This window comes from Sturnus vulgaris, chromosome 8 (assembly GCF_052056855.1).
Source record: "Sturnus vulgaris isolate bStuVul1 chromosome 8, bStuVul1.hap1, whole genome shotgun sequence".
Classification (NCBI taxonomy): domain Eukaryota; kingdom Metazoa; phylum Chordata; class Aves; order Passeriformes; family Sturnidae; genus Sturnus; species Sturnus vulgaris.
The window spans coordinates 2535082-2561991 of NC_142250.1; the positions used below are offsets into that span (position 1 = coordinate 2535082).

Genomic DNA, 26910 nt, shown 5'->3' on the forward strand with positions numbered 1-26910 from the left:
GCCCCACCTCCTGATTTCATTGCTGGAAACCTCAGAGCACACCTCCTCCTGCCATCCACAGCAAAGCTTCCAGCCCTGCATCTGTACACAATTATTTTCTTCTGAGGTGCTTCATTGCTCTCCAAATCTTTTCTCCCCACACAGACACTCAGGATCTTCCAGGATACAAAAGATGCTCATTTTTCCTTTTCATTTCCTGCAAATAAACCTACAGAGGGAAAGAAAAAGGGGAAAAGGGGAAAAGGGGGGAAAAACGGGGAAAAGGGGGATTTGCTTCCCTCTAACCTTCCTACCAGAAAAACAAATCATCTCTGGAGTACCCACAATCCCTCACAGTAGAAAAAAAAATGTGCACAAGAGTATATACAAGGGATATATGTCACACTCTATTAAAAACAAATAATCTGGAATTAGTTGCTTCAAAGGTGAGGAAGGCCATGAGGGGAATAGCAGGGGGCTGAATTTCTGTCTGCCACATCCACCAGCACAGTAAAAAAATTGTTGTCAGTACTGGAAAACTGCCCATCATGTGAGTGGCCTTAGCAGACGATGAGCTGCAGGACATGGGCACAAATCCATCTGGCCAGGGAGCAACACTGAACATCCATGGACTTGTGCCATCCCTCTCCACCTTTTCCTTGTGACCCCCCTCTTCCATCCCTCTCCACCTTTTCCTTGTGACCCCCCCCTTCCATCCCTCTCCACCTTTTCCTTGTGACCCCCCCTTTCATCCCTCTCCACCTTTTCCTTGGGCCCCCCCTGCATCCTTCTCCACCTTTTCCTTGGGCCTCCGTCCATCCCTCTCCACCCCTCTCCACCTTTTCCTTGGGCCCCCTCCATCCTTCTCCACCTTTTTCTTGTGCCCCTCTCCACCTTTTCCTTGAGCCCCCTCCATCCCTCTCCACCTTTTCCTTGAGCCCCCTCCATCCTTCTCCACCTTTTTCTTGTGCCCCTCTCCACCTTTTCCTTGGGCCTTCCTCCATCCCTCCTCTCCACCTTTTCCTTGTGCCCCTCTCCATCCCTCTCCACCTTCTCCTTGTGCCCCCCTTCCATCCCTGTCCACCTTTTCCTTGTGCCCCCCTTCCATCCCTGTCCACCTTTTCCTTGTGCCCCAGGTGAAGGGAGCGACCCTGCGCGCCTTAGGGGAAAAACGCATCGTGGCTTGTTCGTGCAGGGCTCCCAAGGGACCCTGCCTGAGCATCCGCCGAGCCGCACGGGGCCCTGCAGGCAGGTGGCCAGTGCCGGGAAGGCTCTGCTGGCCGTGGGTGGACCCGGTAACCTCGCCACGCCTCCCGCCATCCCGGCCAAGCCCCGGCTCCAGCGGGATCCGGCACGGCGAGCATCACCCGAGCCGCGCCGGGGACGGAGGCCACGGAGAGCCGCGGGCCATGGTGAGTGGCTGCCGGCAAAGCCGGCTGTTTGTTCTGCCTGTTCGAAGGCAGAAATGTTTTAATTTGGGCAGCTGGCGGCTCCGAGGAGAGGCAGGAGGGAAGGGAGAAAGGAGCAGAGCGCTGTGGTTAATCAGTAACGCGGCCGCCGCTGGATTTCCAAAGGCAGCGCTCTCCAGGCTCGTTCCTCTGCGAGGGGGAGGGAAAGGGTCCGCCAGAAGCGACCCCTCCTCTCATTCTGTAGGGCAAGGACGACCCCCAGGCGTGCTCCAGCTGTACAGCCCCGCAACACACCCGGCCCGGCTGGAAATCGGCTTTTCCACAGCACCGAAAGACCGCGGGCCTTGTGGAATACTCCATTCCAGCCCTGCCCGCTCACCCTCTGCCTTCTCCTAGGTGGAATTTTATCTTTCATTAAGAAAAAGTTCTTCCCAGTGAGCGTGGGGAGGCCCTGGCCACCCCCTGGCACCCACAAGGTGCCCAAAGAAGCTGTGGCTGCCTCTGGATTCCTGGAAGTGTCCCAGGCCAGGTTGGACAGGGCTTGGAGCACCCTGGGATAGTGGAAGGTGTCCCTGCCCATGGCAGGGGGTGGAACTGGATGGCCTTTAAGTTCCCTTTCCAGCCCAATACATTCCATGATTCTAAAAGGGAAGATTTTAGAGCAAAGAAGGTTCAGATTCTCCTAATTTGCCCTGCTGGTTCCTTTCCCTCAGCTGCACAATGCATCTACTTGGTTTCCTGCTGGCAAAAAACCAAAAATTAGAATCCCAACCTTTTGGCAGTTGAGAACCAGCAGAAGAAAACAAATTTCATTTCCCTAACAAGAAGAGTGTGTTTTAAAGGAGTGAGAGCACATGAAGGCATTGTCAGAATGCCATCCTGACAAAACCAGCAGGCTGGCCAATGTCCTGGGGTGGAGAAGGATGGATTGGAGCAGGATGGAGGGCAGGGGGGTGCTCCAGGCAGAGGCTTTTCCCTCTGGCACAGCCAGAGGAGTTGGCTCTGTATGCTCTGTGGGCCAAACCTCAGCCTGCCCATGAAGGAGCTGGGCTGGAAAAAGCCCCGGGGCCATCCTCCCACAGAGTCACAAGGGAGAAAAAGAACAATTGCACCACATCCCTCTGTTCTCTGCCCAGGGAAGGCTGGTTGGGAACCCAGTCCCCTGCATCCATACCCCTCTTCTCCAAGCAACAACTCCAGCTTTTACCTTTCCTTTAGCACCGAGAAGGAGCAGGTCTCAGCCCCTGGTCCCAAATCCTGCCCTACCCCCATCAGAGCCCCCACGGGTGCCCCCCCTGCCAGCTCCCTGTGCAGAGCCATCCTCTGTCCCCACGTTATCCAGTTGCTAAGCTACCTGTGGCCGGCTTATCACACCATCAGCAGGGAAGGGCAACGGCTGAGGGTTTATTGAGCTAAGTCATGTTTACTCACTGCCTTCCCTCCCAGCCCAGCGTGCCCTTGACATTTGGAGGGTGGGGAGGGGGTCAGCCAAAACGCAACATACACAGAGGCAAGGAGGACCTTCCCCAAAAATCCTGCAGCAGCAATTCCAGGGGGACTGGAAGCATCCCACCCCTACACTAGACACCCTGGCACTCCATGCAGTCAAAGGGTCATGGGTACACAGACAGGTAGGCACTCACACAGCCATGGGAATGGGGTATCATCTTTCCAGTCTTCCCCAAAACATGCAAGGACCACCCACAAAAACATGAGTTTCACAGCTGGTTCTTTGGATTTGTACAGCCTGTGAGTAGAAAAACCACGGGAGATTATTTGATTCAGCTGCCCAATGCCATTTCTGAGCACTGATGCCTGAGCAAAGAGTCTCTGATCAAATACCCACAAAAAAACTGGGCCAGATTTGTCAAGACTCATATCCAACTTGCCACACTTGGCTCTACAGCACATAAAGGAAAAGAAATTGCAAAGAGATTTTTATCATCACCAACTGGAAAGATCAACTCACCCAAACCTGCCAGAGCTCAAGGAACGTTTGGACAATGCTCTCAGGCACATGGTGATATTCTTGGGGCTGTCCTGTGCAGGGCCAGGAGTTTGATGATCCTTGTGGGTCCCTTCCAACTCAGAACAATCTGTGAAAGAATTTTATTTGCCAGAACATAACATTTCAGAGAGCAGAGCCCCTCTGCACTCACTCCTGCCTTCCCCACTGAGCCAGAGCAGAGCTGGCTCGGGCAGCCCCCATCCCCAAGAGCTTCATTTCAGTTTCATCTCTGCCTATAAACACTCCTCAAAGCCAAGAACTGCTGCTTCCCTGCCACCACCCCTTAAAAACTAAATACCATCAGCTCTGCCCAAGGCAGAGCTCAACCACAATTCCTCCCTCTGCTCTTTGTTCCTCACAGGCAGAAACGGCCTCTTAAAATCCATTGTAATATAAAGGAGATGGAAAAAGGAGCTGTACTGCAGCTTAGTGTGACTCATCTCTGATCCACACCACTTCTTTCTCTTCAAAAGCAGGCTCCCAATAAAGGAATAAATAAATAAATAAGCCCTCCTGCTTTGGAAACCCTAAAGCAACTCTCAGAACTAGAAATGATCACAAGAACTTCAGCTTTTTAAGTTGGTTTTTTTTTTTCTCCCAGAAGATTATATGGAAAAAAAAAAAAAAGAATTTGGGAGTTTAACTTCACACAGGTATCATTTCTTAGTACCTCAGGCACTGTGAGAAGTGTTGTAGGTAAGAGGACAGAAGGGACCAGCTGGACTTCCTAGGTACATGCAGGATGTATTCCTGGCAGGGAGCACAGGACATTGATATTCCAACCCTCCCACCCACTCTGCAGCTGCCTCCATGTTCCCCCAGAACTCCACGAGCCATGGGATGCCTCATTGCTCTGAACATCCCATTTCTGCCACACTGACCTGCTCCTCTTCACTTTCCTTTCCTTGCCAGGCAGGAAAAGCCCACAGGCTGAGCACAGAGGAGAGGGAGCAGCTGCTGCCAAACCTGCGAGCTGTGGGATGGAATGAGGTGGAAGGCAGAGATGCCATCTTCAAAGAGTTCCACTTCAAGGACTTCAACCGGGTATGAGCACCAGGGGCACGGAGAACCCACAGAAAACTCCCAGAATATGCCAGGCCTTAGATTTGGTTGGGTTATGCAGATGTAGGAAGTGTAAAACTGATAGTGATGGGGTGAAAACCAATATATTGCAGGGTAAATGGTTCAGAATTAACTTTCCTTCTTACCGTGCAGGCCTTTGGTTTCATGACCAGAGTGGCTCTACAGGCAGAAAAACTGGATCATCATCCTGAATGGTTCAATGTGTACAATAAGGTAAGAAACACAGATGGTGGGGACAAAGCAGAGCACTTCAGTGAGCAGCTCCCTTTTTTGAGGGGTAAAACAGGAGCAGCAAGTCCTGTTCTCATCAGCAGGACCTCTTCCCTCAGATGCTATTCCCATATCACAGCCAGCCTACAGCTATCACAGATCCTTTCCTCCTCCTTTTTCCCCATCCAGCTGAGCAGTAGCTGCCAAAGGCTGGCACCAGGATTGCTTTTTAAAATCTGTATCAAGTAGCAGCCACAGGAAAAGCTTCTGGGCAAAGAGTGAGTCGAAAATGGGCACAGGTGGCAGCTGTGACCAAGGCAGGGGTGGCAGTGACAGCTTGTGGCCAGCATGAGCTGTAAGGAAGGAGAAAAACCAGGCAGAGTGCCAGAGCGCCTCTGCCACCCCAGGGAATTTTGCTAACAAGTTTGGAGCTACTGTGCCTCATCAGATGCAGCACTGGGGAAACCAGCCCTGCTGTTTCTGTCAACACCACTCTGTCTGTCTGTCTGTCTGCCTTAGGTCCACATCACCTTGAGCACCCACGACTGTGGGGGTTTGTCAGAGCGAGACATCAACCTGGCCAGCTTCATCGAGCAGGTGGCAGCTTCCCTCTCCTGACCAGGGATCCACACGGCCAAAACCCAAAATCCCACTGTGCCACTGTGTCGTGCCTAGATGGCTGCACCCAGAACCTTTTCCCACTTCCAAGCCAGATCCTGGATCCAGCCAGCCCAACACCTCACCAACCTTCCCAGTGCAGCTCAGACGGATGGAGGCACTTCTCAGGGTGCCTGTATCCATCTCTGATCCTGCAAATTCCATCCTTAAACCCTCCCTTAGCCATGTGATCCCACACCCCCAACTGCTGAGCCTCTTACATATCACAGAGTCACGGGATGGTTTGGGTTGGAAGGAACCTTAAAGATCACCTCGTTCCACCCCCTGCCCCAGGCAGGGACACCTTCCAGTGTCCCAGGTCGCTCCTAGCCCCATCCAACCTGGCCTGGGACACTGCCAGGGATGGGGCAGCCACAGCTCCTCTGGGCACCCTGTGCCAGGGCCCACTCTCACAGGGGAGAATTTCCAATATCCCATCTAAACCTACTCTGTGTGAATCCATTCCCCCTCGTCCTGTTACTACATGCTTTTGTAAGAAGTCCTTCTCCATGTTTCTTGTCGGTTCCTTCAGGCACTGGAAGGCTGCACTTAGGTCACCCCAAAGCTTATCTTCTCTGGGCTGAACAATCCCAATTCTCTCAGCCTTTCCTCACAGCAGAGCTGCTCCATCCCCTCTGATCACCTTGGCTCCCCTGGACTCGTTCCAACAGGTCGATGTCCTTCCAGAGTCAAGTTACACCACTGCACCAGTAAATCTGTCCAGAGCCTGCCCCCATCCAGCCCCCTGTTGTTGCTCCTTACCTCCTGGAATGTGCTTTCTGCCTAAAACATGTTTTGTGAACCCTCTGGCTTCCCTGGAACCAAGCAGCAACGTGCTGTGCAGTTTGTCATTGCTGTAACCCCTTCTCCAGCAGTATTACATCAGGCACGTGGTCTCACCTTGACTGCAGCCAGCCTTGAGTAAGGCACCAACTGAAAATGTTTACAATAAACGTCTCGTTTAACCCAATGGCTCTTTGGAAAGAGGCCTCACTTGATCAAATGACACCAACAGGTTTTCCCAAGGGCAGGTACTGCCCTGACTGCTCTCAAGAAGGTGCTTCTGCCACAGAAAAACTTCACACAGAAATGGCAGGTGCCTTCACCTCAGAGTGACTGAGGTCTGAAAGACAAAAAGATGATCAAAGCCAGGGCAGGTAAGAACTGCTTGTGTAAAATCACAGCTGTGCCACAGCCAAGGCACAAACACAAGTACAATCAAAAGGCACAAAAGCAGCACAGCATTGGGGCAAGGGCTGCTTAGGGTGGAATATTTCCCAAAAGGAGGTTGTGGGTGGATTTGGTGGTACAAGATCTGATACAACGAACAACCTTGTGTGAAACCAGCAGCATTTGCTTTCAGCACAACAGTCTGGGGAAAAACACTACAAACACCCAGTTCAGGTCTTTTTTTCTTCTCTTTTTTTAACTCTTTTAAAGTTCTACAAATTATTAATAGAAAATCCATAGCTCTTAACTTCCAGCATCCTTGAAAATCACACACAAGATGCAGACATGGACACCACCTTCACTGTGACAGAAGGACAGAGCAGCCCTCAGGCAGAGTTAGTAAGATTCATAAATCATCCTCCCTGCCACAGACCAGGCTGTGCATGAGCAAATTCCAGGAACAACAGGTCCTCATTCATTCAAACGAGCACTGAAGCAGAAAAAACAAGAGCTCAGTGAGCATAGATAGCTAAATGCACCATTTTAATACAAACCAGGCCCATTTTCACCAGATCTCCAGCTATTTCAGCCTCCAGTTTGACAGAACAAAGCAGAAAGCTGCCATCAGATCAACTCATCCCATTATGTCCATTAAAAAGTCCTCGTGGATTTATTGGGCAAGGTATTATTGTGTTGTACGCAACCCTTCCGCTCCCCTCTCCCCCAAGTCATCAGAAAAGTGCAGATGAAATCCATGGCATGAAGACACACATCTCTTCTTGGTCCATCCCATTGGATATTCTTCATTCTAGTACCTAAGAACAGGTGAATCCCTTGGGAGTGCTTTGTACAAGCAACAGATTGAGTGTCCCGCTTGGAAAACCTGAAAATCCTGCAGGAATTAAAAGTGGCAAGGATCCCTCCAGGTCTGAAAGTACCGTCCAGTTTCAGATCATAATCCAGTTCATCAAATTCTTCTCTTCTTTTTTAAACTTTGAAACAATCACACAGCCTGTAAATCTGTTTTTCCAAGACCATTTGGCATGATAAAAGTAGATGCAGATTACATGTTAGGTGACAAGGATGAATAAAAACTACACACCAGGGAATTACAGTGGCCTATTCCTGACCACAGGATTACATTTACAGTATAGGACAAATACACATGGAACAATTAAACCCACAAATATTATTAATAAGCAAAGCCCAGAATAGAATACATTGACTTACAAATAACATCTTTAAATACATCCAAAAATGTGAAATGGAGCACTGATCTGTTAGATCCACCTACTTCCTGGGAGGAAAATGCAACCAGGGAAGGAAGAGAAGGGAGTTTCGCTCTCCTTCAGCCCACCCCAATCCACCCCTTCTTTCTTTTAAAGCAGAAACAAAAAGAGTACCTCCCTTTTTATTTTTTTTGTTTTGTTAAATCTCGGTTCCAAAGAGAACCATCACAGTAGCCAGACACTGAAGACTGTCTCCAAAGTTCTGCAAACTCAAGAGATACAGTGATGGTCATATTGGCAAGACCTTGAGGGAACAAATAGGTCCAATACAAACTGCCAGAGCTGGTATCACCATCAAGAGACTCTTGGGCAATTCAGTGATTTCAAAAGGGCTCAGAGACTTGCATGAAGTCATCAAGCTCCGGGCAGATGGCCAAAATGCTTGTGTCTCCTAGCACAGGGAATAAAGCTGCTGGAAAGCCAGAATCCTTCCCACAATGGCCGGGCCCAAGGCTGCAATGGTTTGTGCAGGAGCTGGTCAGGGACCTTCTTATTCCTTAAAATTCCCGTGCTTCAGCCAGGGTCAGCTTCAGGCTAACAGGCAGATGCCCTGCACAGGACTGTGCAGACACAGCATGAAGTCTTCACCCACACGTGGGATTCTGCTTGGGAAACTCTCTGCTCCATGCAAAAAGCTGAGAGGAAACATGGGAAAGCCCTGCAGGAGTAACTCCAACACTACTTGAGAGATTCTGGCTTGTCCTCGAGGCCACAGCTGCCTCACAAGGCTGCACTGGGAAAACTCTCCCACCCTAAAAACAGTAGGGAAAAATAGCAAGGCTGAGCCACGTGCCCAAGGCTGGAACACTTCTGACTTGCTGCATCCTTTCCTCAGCTTCTCCCAGCACCTTTGTAATACTGTGAAGGGACTTGGCTCATTATAACTACTATCCTACCTAACAGGCAAGGGTGCTTCCTCTGAGGCCAGCCTGCCTTTGAGGTCTGTTTTCAGAATTAGTACCATAAAGAAACGACCACAACCAAGGTCGTGGTCGAACAGCTGAACCCTCCAACCATCCCTGGCATGCCACAAAAAAAAAAGCCAGAGAAGCATCAAGGCACAATGGTGAATGCCCTTTTGAGAATGTGCCTTAAAAGAATCAGTGCAAAGAGCTGAGATTACTGCTATTACAAAAGTCACCTTTTTGATACTAAAAGACTGTGGATAAAAAAAACTGTCTGTGCACGACGTCCCTGGCTGTGACACGGGCCAGGGCCTGGCTGGCTCTGCTACAGCATCGTGAGGGGACAGTGTAAAACCTTCAAGTTCTGAACAGTGAAATGAGCTTTGCACCTCCCTCCAGACTTGTGCAAGGGAAAACAGCACTCCTGGGGTGGTCAATGCATGTCTTCTACAAGAGGCAGGGGAGCAAAACAGCCACGATGTACCCGGGGTTTTCAGTACCATCCAGTTCCTCTCCCTACGCCACCTGCTTGGTTTCTATTTCTGCTGTTGTTCAAGAGATTCCAGAAAAGGATTTTGTGTTGTTTTTTTCTTCTCCCCCTCAGCAGATATTGATTGCAGTCTGAGATCTCCAGAGGGGATTTCAAAAGGAGGCCATGACTACCTTCCCTCTGCCAATTTATCAGCTCTGCATTACACAGATATAAGGCTCCTAGCACGGTCTGTTAAATGCAGCAGCTTACAGGAATACTCAAGAGAAAACAAAATTTCCAATTTGCTGTCTACCATTAACTTCCGGGAAGACTGGAGCCGTGGAACACAATGGGAGAACTCAAATTTAACACTTGGCTGGACACTGGCTGAATACCAGGTCTGAGGAGAAACAACAACTGAGGAATGAAGTGACATGCAGAATACCTGAGGAATTCGGAGCTGTGGAATGTACATTCTATTCACCATCAATAGCCACGATGAAAACAGGCAGGGGGAAGGGAGGAAAAGCCCTAAAACTGAAATTGGGCATGAAAACAATGCAGATTTCAGAACAGACTAAGGGAAGGAATTTTTCCAGCTCAAGCCACCCTCAGACCTGCAATTGTAGGAACTGCAATCTCTTTGCCTAGGAAACCTTTGGAACCACCCCAGTGCTGGCTGGCAAGGCACTGATTGTTGCACTGCAGTCAGTGGTGGCCGGGAGAGCCGTTCATGTGCTTCTCACTGCTGGGAACATCCGTGCTGTAGAGGCCATCCAGATAGGCCTGGGAAATCTCTGCCACCAGGCTCCTGTCTGGGACGGACTGTGCCATTCCATAGATGGCTCCCTAAGCAGAGAAGAGCAGGCTGTTAGACAGGAGGAACACCCTCAGCCCAAGCAGCCCCTCACTCACTGTGGGCTGGCCTCCTCACCATGCCAGTGGTCTTGGCGTTGAGGTCCTTCATGATGTCCTGGATGCTGTCCCTGACATCCCTCAGGAACTGCTCAGCAACGCCAGGCTTCGTGTGCAGCTGCGTGATGCAGAGATGGATGCTGGGCAGGCAGGGCAGAGGGCAGAGATTAACCACCTCCAGTTCACACAGCTCCACGTTTTCTGAGCACCCAACAGCACCTGAGCCTGAGATAACTCCTGTGGATCTCCTTAAAATAGCATTCCCACTAAGGGTAATCCCTGCAAAATGCTTGCTAGAACCAGCTCCTTCCTTCCTGACTTCACAATTAGGTTAAACTTTCTCACCTCATTCCAGGGACCTCTGGTGAGAAAAATGCAGCTGCCTGCAAGCATGGTGACCTCTGCCATGCTTTCCCTCTCCTTCCTCTGCAGCTTCTAAGCCATCACCAGAAGGAAGCACCCACCTCTGAGCTATCACCTCAGGCTCTCTGGACTTTGATTCAAGTGGCCAGTCAAAATTCTTTCCAGTGCAGCTGCATCTGGGAGCACTGGCCCCTTTTGCCAACAAAAGCACAAATTTCCCATTTAAGGAAAGTCTCTGACAAAGATTAATTTTACATTGAAAATGATCAGCCCTTCACTGTTGTTTTAATTTTCTTCATCTTCAGTGGGCAGGAGTAAGACAGTAAAAATAAATAAATCGATCTACAAACCCTCAGTTAACTAAACATGAGATAGAGCCTTGGTTATTTATATTTTTCTGCTTCTATTAGATAGAGGCAAATGGAAAGGGAGCCTCAGATATGTCCTCTGCCAGGCTCATTAAAATTACTAGTACTTTATCTTCACTGCTGTATAATGGCAATTACAGAAGTGATTCCTGCTCTGCAGAGGAAAATTCTACATACAATTTATCAGCTACAGAGAACAGTACTCAGCAAATCACGAGAGCTACATGGCCTGAAGCTGACCATCTTGCATACCCTGACTAAATACATCACTCCCTGGTCTCCACACACTCACCTTGGTGGGAACTGTAGGACATTCAAGTTCCATCCTTTTGCAGCTAGAAAATTAGATAATCTATAGATGTCAAAAGTGTCCGAGCCAATGGAAAGGACAGACACCTCTGGCTTCCCAAAAATGAAGATGCTGTCAATTTTTCTCAACCTTGAAAAGAAGGAGGAGAAAAGAAATTACTAATCAGGGTTATAGGGTTCAGATATTCTGTCCACCCAGCTGCAGCCTTAAAGAGAACAGACAGCAGCACATTCCCACCCAAAAATCATGCACCCGGCCTGGGCCTTTGGGACTTGCCAGAGGACCTGGGTCATTACATAGCCTAAAGTCAAGTGAACTCGGGAAGGCAGAGAGAGAAAAGCAGCTTCTCTTACATAGCCACCCAAACACCCCAAAAAGGAACAGTATAACTCTTCTTTTGTCCTCCCTGCAGATTCCCCTCAGCCATTGCTGAGGCAGAAGAAATTCTCAAAGCCAAGCTGAATAAAGGTGCCTGCACTGCTCCCATCTGTCTCCCCCAGCTACCTGGGCACAAATGTTCTCCCAGAACTGCCCACTAAGTCCCCCCCAGCAGGTATCAGGGAAAAACAAAACAAAAGCAGTTTGGGAGGAGGGGTCCAGCCCAGGGCTGAAGAGCAGGATCCAAACACTGAGGCACCCACATACTCAGATTCGAGGAAACGAGCTGTTTTGATAATCCTCTTCGTAGCCTCAACATAGCCCGACTCTCCAATGTGCAGCAGGGTTGCCCAACATGCAGCTATGATCCCACCAGGCCTGGAGCCTGCCACGGAGGGGGAGGCATAAATTCCCCCTTGCCAGTCTGGGGCTATGAAGAACTGGTACTTCCTGTACTCCTTGTCACTGTAGAGCACCACCGAGGAGCCCTTGGGAGCGTAGCCATACTGCAAGGGGCACAGAAAGGGTTAAAAAGCAGCAAGAGGGCACAGGAATGCATCCAAGTCCTCACCCATTTGTTGATCTGCTGGAGAGCAGAAGGCTCTGCAGAGGGCTTGGGACAGGCTGGAGATGTTCAGCAAGGCAAGGTGCCAGGTCCTGCCCTTGGGTCACAGAAATCCCCTACAGCTCCAGGCTGGGGCAGAGGGGCTGGAAAGCTGGAAAGAGCCTTGGGGCGCTGGTGACAGTGGCTGTACATGAGCCACCATGTGCCCATGTGGCAATGGTACCTGACCTGGATCAGGAATAGTGTGACCAGCAGGACCAGGGCAGTAATTGTCCCTCTGTGCTGGGGGCCCTTGAGGGCTGTGTCCAGTTCTGGGCCCTCCTGGCCAGAGAGCCCTGGAGGGGCTGGAGCATGTCCAGGGAAGGGAAGGGAGCTGGGGAAGGGTCTGGAGCCCCAGGAGAGGCTGAGGGAGCTGGGAAAGGGGCTCAGCCTGGAGAAAAGGAGGCTCAGGGGGAACCTTCTGGCTCTGCACAACTCCCTGACAGGAGGGTGGAACCGGGTTCTGCTCAGAGAAAACAAGTGATAGGACAAGAGGAAACAGCTTCAAGTTGTACCACGGGATGTTAAGGTTGGAAATCAGGAGAAATTTCTTTGTGGAAGGGGGAAAAGGGGCTGTCAGGGTTGAAGGGGCTGCCCAGGAAGGTGGTGGAGTCTCCATGCCTGGAGGTGTTAATGGAATGACTGGATGTGGCACTCAGTGCTCTGGTCTGGTTGATAAGGTGAGGATTGGTCACAGGTTGGACTCAGTCTTGGAGGAACCCTTTTCCATCCTGAAGGGTTCTGTACTTCTGTGCACATTGCACAAAGCACCTGAACAGAGCAGCCCCTACCCCTGCACCACAGTGCTCCTCCACATAGTAGGGAAGAAATGCCTGAAGGCCATGATGGCAACAGGAATCACACCCCAAAAATGAAAGCACTGGAAGACCTTTCTCCCCTCTCCTTACCTTGTGGGTGTCAGCAGAAATGCTGGTCACACCTTCCACACGGAAGTCAAAGGGACGCTTTAGAGGGAACCCTGCCTTGTCCATGAAAGCAATAAGGAATCCACCCAGGCAGGCATCCACGTGGAAAGGGATTTTGTACTTCACTGCAAGCTGTGTGTGAACAAGAGATCAGGGAACAAAATGATGTGGCTGGGGCACTCAGAATCCAGTCACCAAAATGTATTTGTCATTTCACAGTTAAATGTTCACTGAACCCTTTGAGAACATCACACCACTCTCAAGTCAGGCGATGTGGAAGGGCTGGCTGTTTGTGGGATGTCTTTTCCTGCCTTCAACACACAGGAAAAACAAGTGGCATTTTGGTAGTTTGCTGTGTTTGCCAAAGGAATGTGGCAACATTGTCTGAAAGGAGTATCCATAATAAAGTAAAAGGGTGTGAGCCAAATGAACAGAAGGTCAGAGGCTGTGGCTAGTCACACACAAAATAAATAACTGGAGCACAGAGAGGAAAGAAATCAAGATGTGTGTTCAGAAAACAACTCCTACTCCCTCCACACATTCCTCAGACTTGCACAGCAATTTTGCTACAACCAGCAGGCTCTAAATCAAAGCCTTTTCACCAGGTGAGCCATTTAGGTATTCTTTCAAATAGCAAAGAACGAGCCCTTCTTGTTGGTCTCACAGTCACAAATTCCCCCTCACTCCCAAGCTACATCCTACATTTGAGCTCATTTGAGGACAGTAATACCCTTCCAGACAGTGGGATCTCCCCCACCAAATTCACTGCTCAGCATGCTGGAACCCCTCTACTCTTCTTGTTCTGGCTTTACTGCTACAACACACAGGTTCCTACAGGTAGGGGGATCCTACCTCTGCCACCTCTTCAATGGGGTCCATAATTCCATGTGGGAACTGGGGAGCAGAACAGACCAGCATGGCTGTGTTCCTCGAGATAGCTCTCCTCATTGCCTGAAGATTTAAAGAGAGAAGATGCTCACATTCCATTTACCAAGTGCCATCCTGCCAAAAAAGACAAAGATTGAGAACGTGCAAAGTCTGGTCTTAAAAACCAATGCATGAAAGTGTACAGAGAGGAAAACAAGCTACAACCACTCATCCACTTGGAAATACCCTAATATTTTTGTTCACTCTCCTGTGAGATCTGGGGCTGTTTGTGAAATACATAAATTACCTGAGTCTAAATGCATCCCATGGGACAAGGGGATAACATTTAGTTAATTCAAATACAGTTTAATCTGCAGTGACAAGCACTTATCCATGCTGTTTTTCATTGTTTCCAGAAAGCATTCCTCCCTCTTTATCCACTGACTCACTACCTGGACAGGTACATTTCTTGCCTAGTTGCTGTGCAATGTTAATTTCCTCACAGAGAGAGACTGAAGTGATACCTGAACATCCACTTCCATAGCCTTGGTCAGTGGTATTTGGATCAGCTTCATCCCAAAGTAGTGTGCTGCCTTGTCAAAGGCTGCGTGGGCACTCACTGGGACCAACCTGGTAAAGGAACAGATGAAATGAATGGCAACATTTGCTGTCTCCCATCTTGAGTGGCAGTGGCTGAACAGCCTTAATTAACCCCGAGGCCTCATATCATTATCAGAGCCTTAAATGTTAGAGGGGTAAGAAAAGAACCACCAGTGTTTCGTTTCTTTTTACATTTCCCCCTCAAAGCAATTAACCAGAGAAATATTTTCCATGCACCATCTAGAAAAGAGGCAGCACGTTAGAGACAGCAAATCCTCTATTAGCAGTGTAATGATTAACACAATTCCCCATTTAAGCTCCAATCAGCCCAACTCCAGCCTCAGAGCTGGCTAAGAAGATGGCTAAGCCTTCTTTGATCTGAATAAATCAAACCCCTTGAATACTTCAAAGGGGCTGACAATGTCTGCTCGAGAGCAGGGCTGATCCAAGCAGGCTGTCAGGTATTGCCAAAATACAGATGCTCAGCACGGCCCAGCAACATCTGTGCCCCCCAGGCTGCTTCAAAACTTCCTGTGCTTTTGAACTCTCCTTTCCACACAGGTTTCTCTCCTCCAGACAGAGATGGACAAGGAATAGGTGGCAATGAGCTATGAAATGAAGGATTATTGAGGACCAGCACCATCTCAGGGTGCTGACAGCAAATCCCACAAGCCCCCAAAGGAAGAAGCTGTGGTGGCACCACTCACATTTCTGGCTGTTTGATGCCTCTCTCATAAGCCAGGTCTCTGTAAGCTTTGCAGGCCATCAGGATGCTCTCAGTGCCCCCAGATGTCATCTGTCACCAGAAAAGAAGCAAACAAGTTAAAATAACAATGGGTGTTGCAGGAGGGAAAAGCAGAAAGGGGATGTAGGCACAGCATCTCTTGCCTCTGCTTCAGAGATGCACGGGACAACTCAGGGTTTAAAGGGCAGCAGAAGTCACTGAACAGCACAGGGCAGCTTTCTGACACTCAGCTTGAAAATGCATACTTAAATGTTGAATTCTCTGTTTGAATAGGATGGGGGAAAAGGAAAACAAACAAAAAGTATAGCATTCCAGAGCCCAACAGGAGGGGACTACATTGCACAGTCACCTCACAAAACCACTCATCTTAAGCTCTTGATTACCTGGAGACTGTTTATCTGCATTACAGATTAATTATGCCACGTATATGGAAACAAGGAAGCTGATTCTGTGTTAAGTCAGCTGAAGTCCAGCAGGGTTTATTAGGTCTGGAGCAGTGCCATGCCAAGGCAGGGAGTCAGCTCAGGGTTGGCACCACCCCTGAGCTAAAATCCTTCCCAGAACCTGGAAAGCTGCAGGACTCTGAGCTCTCTCCCACCTCCTCTCTGCTGAGACCAGTCCAGGTCTGTTCAACACCAGAGCTTCTAAGCCCTCAGGGACACAAGAAATTTTACACCAGGAGGAATTTGTGCATTGCTGTCCCCAGCCATTCCCTCAGCATCCACACCACCCACTAACCCAGCCCCGTTCACCATGACCACAGGGTTTGCATCAGGAGATGGAAGAGAGAAAGGCACACACGATTTTACTATTGCATACTTCAACTCAAGAGCTGGTGCAAAGACATAAATTAAACTCTTTACAGGAAGGACTTCAAGTGAGAGGTCTCTTGTAGTCAGCTTTTATGAGTTCTGGCATTCAGGAGACACTGGGTACAACGTTCCCCAGTAAAATTTTAACCTGGGAAAATGTGAGGTTGGTTTTTCAAGCAGCCTGCAGGACTGACTGACTGGGTAAGCCATAACCTGAGGATATGGGGTAGCTGAGACACTTACACAGAGGTTCAGGTAAATGAGGATCTACTTATACTGCTTAGAGGGAACTAATTTTGCTGCTCAGACCTGCTGAACCAACTGCAACTTCCCCTTTTAATCTCTTCCCCCTCAAAAATAAACATAAAAAGGACCCAATCACATTTGTATGCCTTATGACATCTCTGAGTTTGGGTTTTCCTTTGTTTTTTCCCTGCTGACATGGCTGCAAACCCTAAAAATGCCAAGAAGTGTGACTGTGTGACAATGACTAAAAATGAAGTAGAGAGATAAGGACCAAAGTTCACAGCCTGCCAGGATTTGTTCTTAACACAATCCAAGCCAGCAGCAGCTGCAGCCACAGGCAGTGTGGAAACACAACCACACACAGTTCCTGCTTTTTGGGAGAAGTTTAAAAGCAACAGCTGTCAGAGATAAAACCTAACAGAGCTTCACTCTGGATAAAGACATTGCTGCATTAACTGTGAAGCAAATGGATGGCAGCAGGAGCACAATGTTTTAAGGGTTTTATGAGCTGTGCCACTCACTTCTCAATGCCCTTTATGAAAAGATCTGTCAGGTTGTGATTAACTTTGAGAGAAAAAAAAAAAACAAAACAAAAAACCCAGCTGGTGATAGACTGCCTCCCTACTGGGTGGGAGAAGAGGAATGGGATTATTGCATACCTATACCCATCCTTGCAACATTGCTTAGGGTAATGATTGTGAAAACCTTGCTAGGAAGGACATGGGGATCTTGGGATTCGTGTTACTGAACACCAGGCCTGCTCCTTGTTGGGCAGCATTCCCTACACTCACCTAGATAATCTGCTCTTGAAAAAGTGACCTCTGTACAATGTTATTCCCATTTCAATCCTTACAACAAAACACTAACATCTTGCCTTCATATGTAACAAGCTTTTCCTCAAAGTCTGGCTTTATCCCCTGCATGGAAATGCTGAGCCACACACGGTTTTTGGTAGGTCAGAGCCAACACTTGTCAGCAGTCAGTCACATGAAGGGTGAGGAAGAGGCGTGGAAGGAAGATGGATCCTTCTCCCAGGCACCCAGACGACCACACAGATTGTTCAGACAGCTGAAAATCCACCCAAAAAGCCAAATTTCAGCCAGCTCATCTTCCTGAATTGGCCAACAGTCAGCACATAGCGAGTCTCCACCACAGAGAAGTGCCTGAGTCTGGAGCAGCACCTTCAGCCCAGCACAGCTCCCACAGCAAAACCCTCTTGGTGCACATGGATTATACCTGTGGATGGAGCCTGCTCCTTTACAGGAGGCTTTGTCAGCTCGGCCACTGACAGCAAACTCGCTCTGCTGCAGCCACAGCCTGAATCACTGTCACAGGACCAGACTTCCCCCGTGCCTGCGGTGCCGGCACCCGGCCAAGGCTCGGTGATTCAGCACCGCCCAGGGCTCACACAACATTCCTCTCTCCCCTCCTGCAAGTCCCCAGGCTCGGGCCATGCCATGGGGAAAAGGGGCTGGAAAAAGGAATTGTTTCAAGCAGCTCTGCAACCCTGCACTAGCTTCAAAGGCCAGGCAAAGTGTGGGGGGAAAGGGAAGGTAAACGGATATTTTGTGTTCTTGATTTATTTGTGGTTTTGCACATGGGAGGGGAGAGGAGAGAGCACAGGGAATAAACATCCCTCCTGCTTTCCAAACTCAGTATATCACTTCCATTGCTCCCTCCCTCCAAATCCCAGTGCTCTGGAACCTCAACATTGCAACAGCAATAAGAGATATGGTCCCTATTCCAGGATTCCTTTGGGCTGGAATCCTGGAATATTCCACTGTCAAACTGCCACACATTGAAGAACCACTTTTGTAGTCTCTGAAGTTTCCATTTCACCTGAAGAAACGTGTCCACACAGACCCTGGAGACAAGGCTGACCAAAAGTTTCACTGAGCTGAATCACCCCATGAATAAAGAAAAAAAAAAAGCAAACTACAATTTTTTATTCTGTTGCCCTAGAAATAAAACCACACCACAATCCACTGCATGGTCATAAGGTTGTGGCAGCCTCCCATAAAACCCCTGGAAACCTGCAGGTTGTAAATTCCACAACTTGTGTCTCTCAAGGTGACCTGCTCATCACTACAGATAAAACCTGACAGATCTGCACAGTTTAAGCCCCCCTCAAGACACATCACTCACATCTCCCTACTTCGAAAGTGCAGCCAAAGGTTGGAAGCCACAGAATTTGGGGAGAAGAGACAAAATGGCTTTCTACAGGAGGTTTAGGCTTGCATCTGGTGATATTGCCTTCTCTCTCCTGTCTTCAGCTTAGAATAAGCAGAAGAATTCAGAGATCCACATCAAATATTCACATGTCACCCACACAGAATTTTTCCCTACACTTCAAAGCTGCCCTTTCTTTTCAAAGTTCAAAAAGCTACTTAAAAAAAAAAAAATACTGCAGCTTGCATAGAAGTGGCGATTTCTCCCCAAATTACAGGGGAAAGCCACACAGCCAGTACTGCAAAACAAAGCACCTTGTGAACATGAACACATCAGACAAGAACAAACTCCCCTGCTCCTCTTCTATGTGCTGAGCTTAATTAGCCCTTCCAAATCATTGCAAGAATGTGATTAGCATCTTCCAGGTGCCCAAACTCACCAATTCCTGTCTCTTTGCTCTTGCATAACACAATTAAAGTGAGAACAATATGAGTAATTAGTGAGAAATAGGAAGCATCCATCCACCGCTGAAAATTTTTCCTTTTAAAACTGCTTCAAAACTTGAAACATCTCTCAGAGCAATTTAAGGCAGAGGCATGTCTGAACCCCCTCCCAACCACCAGGGCATTGTTAGAGCTTTTATGCCCATGTCAACAAAGGAGGATTACAGCACACATGGCTCAGCTAAAGGCAACTCCTGTAAATAATGTGAGCTGCTCATCTGATTTAACATTCAGAAATGTAAAAAAGAGAGGTTTCATTTTGGCATTTATGAAACACATCAAAAAACCTTCAAAGAGGAAGCTCCCCAGAGATCCTGCTGAGGGAGGTGTCAACATGACACAGGGCAGGACCACACAGAGATCCCAGGCTGCTGAAAACCATGGGAACAGCATGGATGTGTCACTGGGCTGCTTTTCCCAGACTGAGCAGCAGAATATTACTCCCACAAAGTGCTGCTCTGCAATGTGTTATGGAAATCAGAGCACAAAGGAAGTGAAGCCATCTCACTGAGAAGTCCAGACAGAAACTTTCTGGTGCTTTCCATGCAGCACAGATGCAGACACCCTCTCCAGAAACACCAACGAGTTCCATGTGCCTTCAGGAACCACTACCAACACCAACAAACTGGCCAAGCAGTCCTTGCTGCTTAAATCAGGTTAGCAAATCCAGTGGACAGGGGACTGGCACTGTGACACTCTGCCTCTCAGAGGTGGCAGTGAGGAAGTTCAGGGGGGTAAACAGCAGTTGTTCTAAATTTCAAAACTGCAAAAGTTGAATAGAGTAAACCAGAGACCTTCTCAGTAAAATGAGCCAGCAGCCCCTCTTGAACAGATTAGTGTAAAGATAACTCGGAGCATTGCACCTTCCCTGGTTCAGCATTAAAACCTCTCTGCTTTACAGTCTCACCAGTTACAGAAGTAGAATTGCAGCACTGAGCCACCAGCTGCATCAGGGCCTTCCCAAGACAGAAAGCAAATCAGTTTGAAAAAAATGCTCTTTTAACTGGCTTTGTAACTGTCCAACCCTCCAGAAATTTTCCTGAAATGTTAATTCAGTGCTGGAGAGAAGAAAAGAAAATAAGAGAAGTCTTTGAACCCAACTACTTAAGAAGCATTTTGCCTCTATACACCCACCCACATCTCTCCATCAGTGATCAGCAACTCTGGACACTTCACAGGCAGGAAGAGCAGTGGGAGGAAGACAAAAAGTCCACTGGAAACACTCATTCAGACATGATAATTACAGGGATGCAATTAATCTTCTGTTTCCGGCCAATCAACCTTCCAGCCCTCCCCTTCTCCCTGCTGTGCTCAAGCAGCCAGGCCAGAATTCCACAGCAGGTTGTGCATTTCCCCCTTTGCTTTGTAGCACCATCCTCAGGAGCGAGAGGAGGACAGGAGGAAAAGCAGGACTCCTCAGAGTGTATTTGTGCAGGTCTCACTTTGGCTGCAGCAGTTTTTTACCCGTTCTGACCTTCTCTTAGGCAATTCCACATTTCCATTTCAGTGGGAGAGCACCCAGGGCTAAGGCTGACACTTTTACATCGTGTTTTACATAAGACAAACCAAAGGTGCCCGGTGCAGGCTTCAGCAAGCCAAGTTCCCCCAGCACCCATCAGAGGCACACAGCTCTCTGCCTGCTGGATCAACTGATGTCCCAACTGCTGACAGAAACGAGTTCCAACAGCTTCATGCACCACTCCAGGGATAATCTCCCCAGTGTTCTCAGCACTGCAAGCCAGGAAGGAGCTGAGCTGAGGTGAAATGGTTTTTATAAGCAAAGAGGCATCTCTCCCCTAAACTTGAAGGTGGTACAAGGAATGCAGTCCAGAGAAGAAAAGTCAGGTCAGAGGGTGTCACCTCCTCCTCTCAAAGGCAATCACATCTTGCACTCGAACACAGCTGGGTTTGTCTTCAATCCCACCGGGAGTCTGATCCCAACTACACCTTCTACAAAGCTACTCCCCAGGCAAGCCTCCAGCTGACAGGGAGAGCCCACTCAAGGCCAGTTCAGCTCAGAAGCTCTTGTGTCAACACTGCCTTCCAACACTGAAAGCATCAGTTTAAGAACACACATGTGGGCTCTGGCTGGGAATTTTATCAAGGCTGTAAAACTGGTTTGCACTGGAAGGCCACACGAGCCTGGAAATGCAGCTTTCCAGCTGGACAGCTGACAATCCATGCCATGCCTGCTTGTTGGTGAGTAGCCAGCCAGCCAGCTGGCCTTGCCCTCGAGCTCAGCAATCTGGCAGGCTCACAGATTTCCAGCTCAGAGACTAAAACTGAGGGGAGCTTCTCAGGGTGACACTTCTCTGTTCACAATTCCTCACTGACATCCAGCCAGGCTACATTACACCAGTTCTCTTTTCCAACTGTCATCAGGCCTGTGTCACTTAAGAGTGGGGGGAAAAAAAAGCTGAAGTAAACGGTCTTGTTTAGAGAACTGTTTCTATGAGAGAAATTGTCTCTCATAAAGCTTCACCAAGAAGAGGAATTAAGCAACTTCCACACAGCTGGCATGGAATACACCAGAATGAGCTTGACCCTCATGCTCATCTGGAGAGCACAAGGTGCATTTACACTTATCAAAGTCAAAAATACCCAAAATGTTCAGGAGGTGGTCGAAGACAGGCTACTTACAGCACCACAAGAGTTGGGGCCCCCGTGGAAGAGTGTACAGGCAATCCTCACTACTTCTGCTTCCATCTTCCTCAGACCAGGGAATATATCTGGGTGCAGAGGATTACTCCAGGCAAACTCTTCATATACCTTCAGAAAACAGAGAGAGAAGGTTAGACTTGCAGATGAGGTTTTGAGAACTCCCCATGTGCACAGTAGAAGCAAATTAGCTGCATTTTACCGTAAGAATATTACAGGACTTAATTGCTCCTGCAAGTAAATGCCACAAGCTGGGAAGCTGAGAAGTAAAATAAAGAAAAAGAAATGTTTTTCTAAGGCATTCAGACCTCTGGAGTGATTCTACAGCACAGCAATCTCTCTTGTTGTAAGGACACAGCTAAAAATTTCGCTGTTTTTAAAGAACACAAGTGATTTTTTTGCAGAACTTGTTCTCAAGTTTACTGTTAAGAGGGGGTTCTGAAGCAGGTAGTAAAGCACAAATGCCCACCCACACCACAAGAAAAGTGGCTGTGGAAAGCAGTACTTCAGCTCATTCCACAACTATGGACCCACAGGACACAAGGCTGGAACAGGCCAGTCCCAACCTCCTGCAGTCCAGATCAAAAAGCATCTGCAGGGATGTTAAATAAAATACAGCAAAACAAACCAGTGAACAATCAGCACAAACAAAGGGAATGTTTCCACGAAGTGATCCAAGCCAGGCCCCTCCAGAAAGGCTGCACTGAGCTTTGTTTCCCCCAAAGTGGCACAGAAAAAGTCAACACGAGGAAGAAAAGAGCAATAGCAGCCACCAAACAGAGCCCATTACAGCTGCTACAAAAGCTGTTCCCAGGAGCAAGAGGGCCAGACTTCCCTTTCTAGCAAAACAACTCTGGGAGGAGATGTACTTGAAAACAAACCTTTAGGCTGTTTAGGTTATTTTGCAGCCTTCTCAAAGGGAGAAGTTCCTGAGCAGGTAAACAGACCTCACAAAACACCACTGAAGCGTGCCAGTGCTCCATTGTCTAAGATTGAGACCACACAGCCACGCCAAAAATCACTTCCCAAAGCTTCTCTTTTGCTCAAACCAAGAGGAATTTAGCTTTGCTCAGTGGAAGTTGTTCCAGTAGCAGTCTCCAGTTCACTTGTAATTTCTAATTACTTTCTTACTCAAAAGAGCACCTCATCTGATTAGATCCCAGTTATCTCTATGTTTTCCAGGGACAGTTACATGTCCAGAGTTATGCTGCTTAAATTGCCACTAATTCCCCTTCCCAGACTTCAGTTTTAGATTTTCCCTATTTCCTCTGGGATGCTGGAACAGCTCTGAGGGGTTTCTGGTCACCCTAAAGATGTAAAATTGACCTGCTTGCACTTTACCTTCACCAGCAGGTGGGTGAGTTTCTCTTCACCACTGTACACAGTCCCAGAGACTTTCCCATCCTGCCAACGTACATCTCCTGGAAGAGAGGGAAGAGCACACTGCTCACAAACACTGCCATTCCCAGCCAGGGTGGAAAAGCACATGGAAAATCCCCTCAGTTCCACAGAGCAGGACTCAGCTTTTGAGATTTGCCCGAGTTTTGTGGCCCAGGGACAGCTGTGTGTGAAGCTGAGCCCCTAGGACTGTGTGAACTTAGAAAACAGCAAGTAAATGATGACTAAAGAGTCAGCACATAACCAACATGTAGCTGGAGCAAGCAGTTATATTAATAAATAATCCACTTAATCCCCAGCAGTCTCCCCAAACTGCTGTTCAACCAACTGGACACTAAATTAAAGCCACTTTCAAAGAGCACCCACCACCACTGTAAGCTGAGAAGAGATGGAAAAGCCAAGTCTGTACTGCTAAAATCCACAATGCTGGCACCTCCGTTAAATTTCACCTAAACTGGTGCTTCCAGGCAACTTCCAAAGGGGAGTTGGGGGAGAGGGGAGGCAGAAACAGGGAGGATTTTAGAGAAAAGAACCCAGTGAAGGAAGGAAATAATAATTTAAGAGAACACACAGACAGAAGCAACATTAGCAATAGATAGCAGTAGGAAAAAAGAAAGTTGTTCCAGGAAACTTGATCATGAAATTGTTTTTTTCTGAATTTGGAGTAGATGCACTGTTCTAGCAGAAAATTCAAGGCTTTTCTCAAATTTGGGATAGGAGCAGGGCAGTCATATCTTTTCCTCTGGACAAGAAGTCACCCAGATTTGCTCATTAGGAATAACAGGGGAACACAAATCAGAGGGAACATGTTTACATGAGAGGGGCAACTCAAATTAAGTGTCAGACTGCTTGTGTGAACTCAAGCCAAAAGAACATCATCATCACTCTTCCTTAAAAGGCTTTTTCAAGGCACAAACCATTGTCTCTCTTAATTGAGGTCACAGTCTTGGAAATTCCCTAACAATCCTACTTGGAAGTTGCTTTTTTCGATTGTGAGCATTTTCTGGGGCTTCACATTTCTGGTAAAAGTCAAGCATCAAGGCAACAGCTCAGAAATGCAATCCAGAAAGAGAACTTCCTTCCATATTTCTCCTCTCCTCAGTTCTCCCATCTCTCCATCAGCCTCGAATTCTTGCAGAAGGAATGGAATTGAAATGTAAATACTTGAATGCAGCATTAGAACCTCATGAATCTTTGTCACATCCAGAAGAAAAACAGACAAAAATTTTCAAGAGGACAAAATATTTAAGCTGAAACCATGAGCAGGAGTCATTTAAGAGAGGAAGTGTCATGTTTGCTGTCTGCTGCAGTACAGACTCACCTTTTGAGCTGTACTCTTTCATCTTCTGCAGCACTTCAGGCTGGCTCATGCCTTGTTCTGGCAGAGCTTTGATATAATCCTTTTCATCTTTCAGGAAGGATAAACTGGAAGTGACATCATGCAAGGCTTCATCAATCTTCTTTTGAATCTAAAAAGAAAGAAAAAAGCCTGTCAAACAATGGCACTGGTCAAATTCTGAATAATTGTTGAGTGTGTGCAGGACAGGACCTGCTGCCTACATCTGTGATGTTGATGGAACAGAAAGGAACTGCTCCACTAAGAGCTCTGAGCCCTGTCCTTAGTGCTTGAGAAAATAAAACTCAAGGAAAAAAAAACTGCATTTTTATCCAGCAAACCTTTTCAAGTCACAGTTTTTAATTTGCAGAGGTCTCCAGATACATTTGACTTTTGCACATTGGAATGCCTCAAAGTCAAGGCCTCTTGTGAGCACCTGATAAGTTATCAGGTATTAACCTACCAAAGAGCAGAAAGAGGACACAGGTAGGACACATCAGGAGTGCTGTGTTAGCCCTGGGAAGTCTGGACACAACAGGGACTGTATAAAATGTCCTTTTCTAACAGGCAGGCAAGAAACATAAGAAGAGAATTTGTCTGATCAGAAGTACTCAGGTTAGGAGGCAAAACCTGGGGCACTTAACAGTCCAGGGAGGGGATTTAGTCCCTTCCAGAGGGATGTGGGAGAAAGTGGAGAACTCCTCCTGCCTCCACAGCAAAAGGAAAAAAAAATTCCTCTGTGCTACTCTCTTTGGAACAGATCTGACCTCTGGAATCAATGTGCAAATACACCAGCACAGCAAGCAGCAGGAAGTGCAATCAAGTGTGATAGCACCGTTTATGGGGTAAAATAAACCCAACTGTGCATTTCTCCATCCTGGGCCGTTAACGTGCTAAAACATGCTGACAGTTGTGGTTTCAAGTTTTTATGAAGAAAACAAAACACCCCACATCAGCTTTCAAACACTACAGTTAGTGTGTCATTTTAATGATTACACAATGTGCTGATATCCCTCTGCTAACTTTTGCTAGTAGTTATCTGAGCCCTGAACTAATCATGGCCAGTTGCTTGATTAAAATAAATTCCCTTCCACACTGCATAATAAACCCTTGGCTGTCTCACACTTCACACTGCTTCAGTAGAACAAATCCAGATCAATCCTGTCCCTTCTTCCAGAATTAAAAATAATTTTCTTAAAATCTAACAATGAGAAAACCTTACTGGAGAATTCACCCATTTTTGGTTAATATAAATAGCTCAAAAGTTAAAAAGAGGTGGAACCCCCTTCTTATGTGAGTGATACTATGACAAAAAGATTGGGTAGAAATTACATGTGTCATAAAACCAGGAGGCAGCAGAAGTTCATTCCAGATCTATATCCTGGGTCATTAGGAACACAGTGACATGACAACAAAGATGCACAAACTGTATATTCTCCAAGAGAGCTGAAACAAAGACCTGGAATAACTCTGTAAGAACTTGTTCAAATACTTACTATAGCCCCGACGAATGGCATTTTTCTCAGCAGTTTAAAGAACTGTTTTTTAGTTCTGGATGTCAAACCTGAAAGACAAAAGGCAGAAAGGAACTTAAGAAACAAAAAAAAAAAAAAAAAAAATTTAAGAAACTTCTGATGCAGCTCATGATCCAGGCTCAGCCTTCCTGATCCTGAAATGACACAGTGACCCAGGGGACATGGTGAGACAGATGAGTGAATCCAAGAGCAAGGTTTTCAGGGATGGACCATGCCATGGAAACATCTGGACTGCAGAACAGCAGCCATCTACACTAACTAGTTATTTGTTTCTTAATTACTTGGAAATTCACACCCACATATAGAATTCTACAGAAAAATGAGGGATTTCAGGGTTTGCTAAAGGTAAGGGACTATTATCATTTCCTGCCTCTTCAAACCAGAACAGTTACTTGAAAACAAAACCACTGACCAGTGTGAAACAGGCTCCCAGAACAAAGGGGGGGAACAGGGACTTTTGTGACAAAAAATGGGGTAGATTTGCCCTATTTGGTGCACTGGGAGGTGACTCAGGGAAAGGGGATGGACAGAGGCAAGAGCAGAAATTTCACCACAGCACAAAGACTCCAATGAGAGAAGCCACTGATGACAAGCACTGGGGAAACCCCTCGGGTAGCTCTAAAGGCAGGAATGAAATCAGGATGACACAGATACTTTATAGCCACCAAAAATGCCTTCCCAGTCCTACCTGCACGCAGCAGTTACAGGACAAATCAAAAAATAACTAAATAAAGTTCAAAAATCAACCGTTTTAAGACTTAGCAATTTTATCTACACTTAATGTATATTTCAATTCATACGTAAAATTTGAAAAGCTGCCAAGGACACTAATTGGCACATTCTGTAGCAAATACTTGTTAGTGCCCTGATAATAACATTTCCATTGCACATCTCATTGTGCACAGTTTCATTAATAATTTTCACAGCGAGAATAGACTGCAAACTCCTGAAAAATTCTGACAATATAGTCAGATCTTCTAAGAACTAGTCCATAC

General features: G+C 47.4%; 2 protein-coding genes across 2 annotated transcripts in view; one reads left to right on the plus strand and one right to left on the minus strand.

The window, feature by feature from the left end:
- The first annotated feature begins 1265 nt into the window (after nucleotides 1-1265).
- On the plus strand, nucleotides 1266-6316 carry PCBD1 (pterin-4 alpha-carbinolamine dehydratase 1). The gene is made up of 4 exons (XM_014883303.2): nucleotides 1266-1391; nucleotides 4309-4440; nucleotides 4612-4692; nucleotides 5209-6316. The coding sequence occupies exons 1-4, from the start codon at nucleotides 1389-1391 to the stop codon at nucleotides 5305-5307; spliced, it is 315 nt and encodes a 104-aa protein (XP_014738789.2). The 5' UTR covers nucleotides 1266-1388; the 3' UTR covers nucleotides 5308-6316.
- A 724-nt stretch (nucleotides 6317-7040) lies between these two features.
- SGPL1 (sphingosine-1-phosphate lyase 1) overlaps nucleotides 7041-26910 on the minus strand; it is a 29257-nt gene continuing 9387 nt past the window's right edge. Inside the window, exons 3-14 of the mRNA XM_014883304.2 lie at nucleotides 25877-25944; nucleotides 24366-24513; nucleotides 22988-23067; nucleotides 21629-21757; nucleotides 15221-15309; nucleotides 14438-14543; nucleotides 13899-13997; nucleotides 13029-13178; nucleotides 11784-12022; nucleotides 11121-11267; nucleotides 10117-10237; nucleotides 7041-10031 (exon numbers count right to left, since the gene is read on the minus strand). Coding sequence (XP_014738790.2) covers nucleotides 9891-10031; nucleotides 10117-10237; nucleotides 11121-11267; nucleotides 11784-12022; nucleotides 13029-13178; nucleotides 13899-13997; nucleotides 14438-14543; nucleotides 15221-15309; nucleotides 21629-21757; nucleotides 22988-23067; nucleotides 24366-24513; nucleotides 25877-25944 — 1517 coding nt within the window. The 3' untranslated portion in view covers nucleotides 7041-9890. The remainder of the gene's footprint in view (nucleotides 10032-10116; nucleotides 10238-11120; nucleotides 11268-11783; nucleotides 12023-13028; nucleotides 13179-13898; nucleotides 13998-14437; nucleotides 14544-15220; nucleotides 15310-21628; nucleotides 21758-22987; nucleotides 23068-24365; nucleotides 24514-25876; nucleotides 25945-26910) is intronic.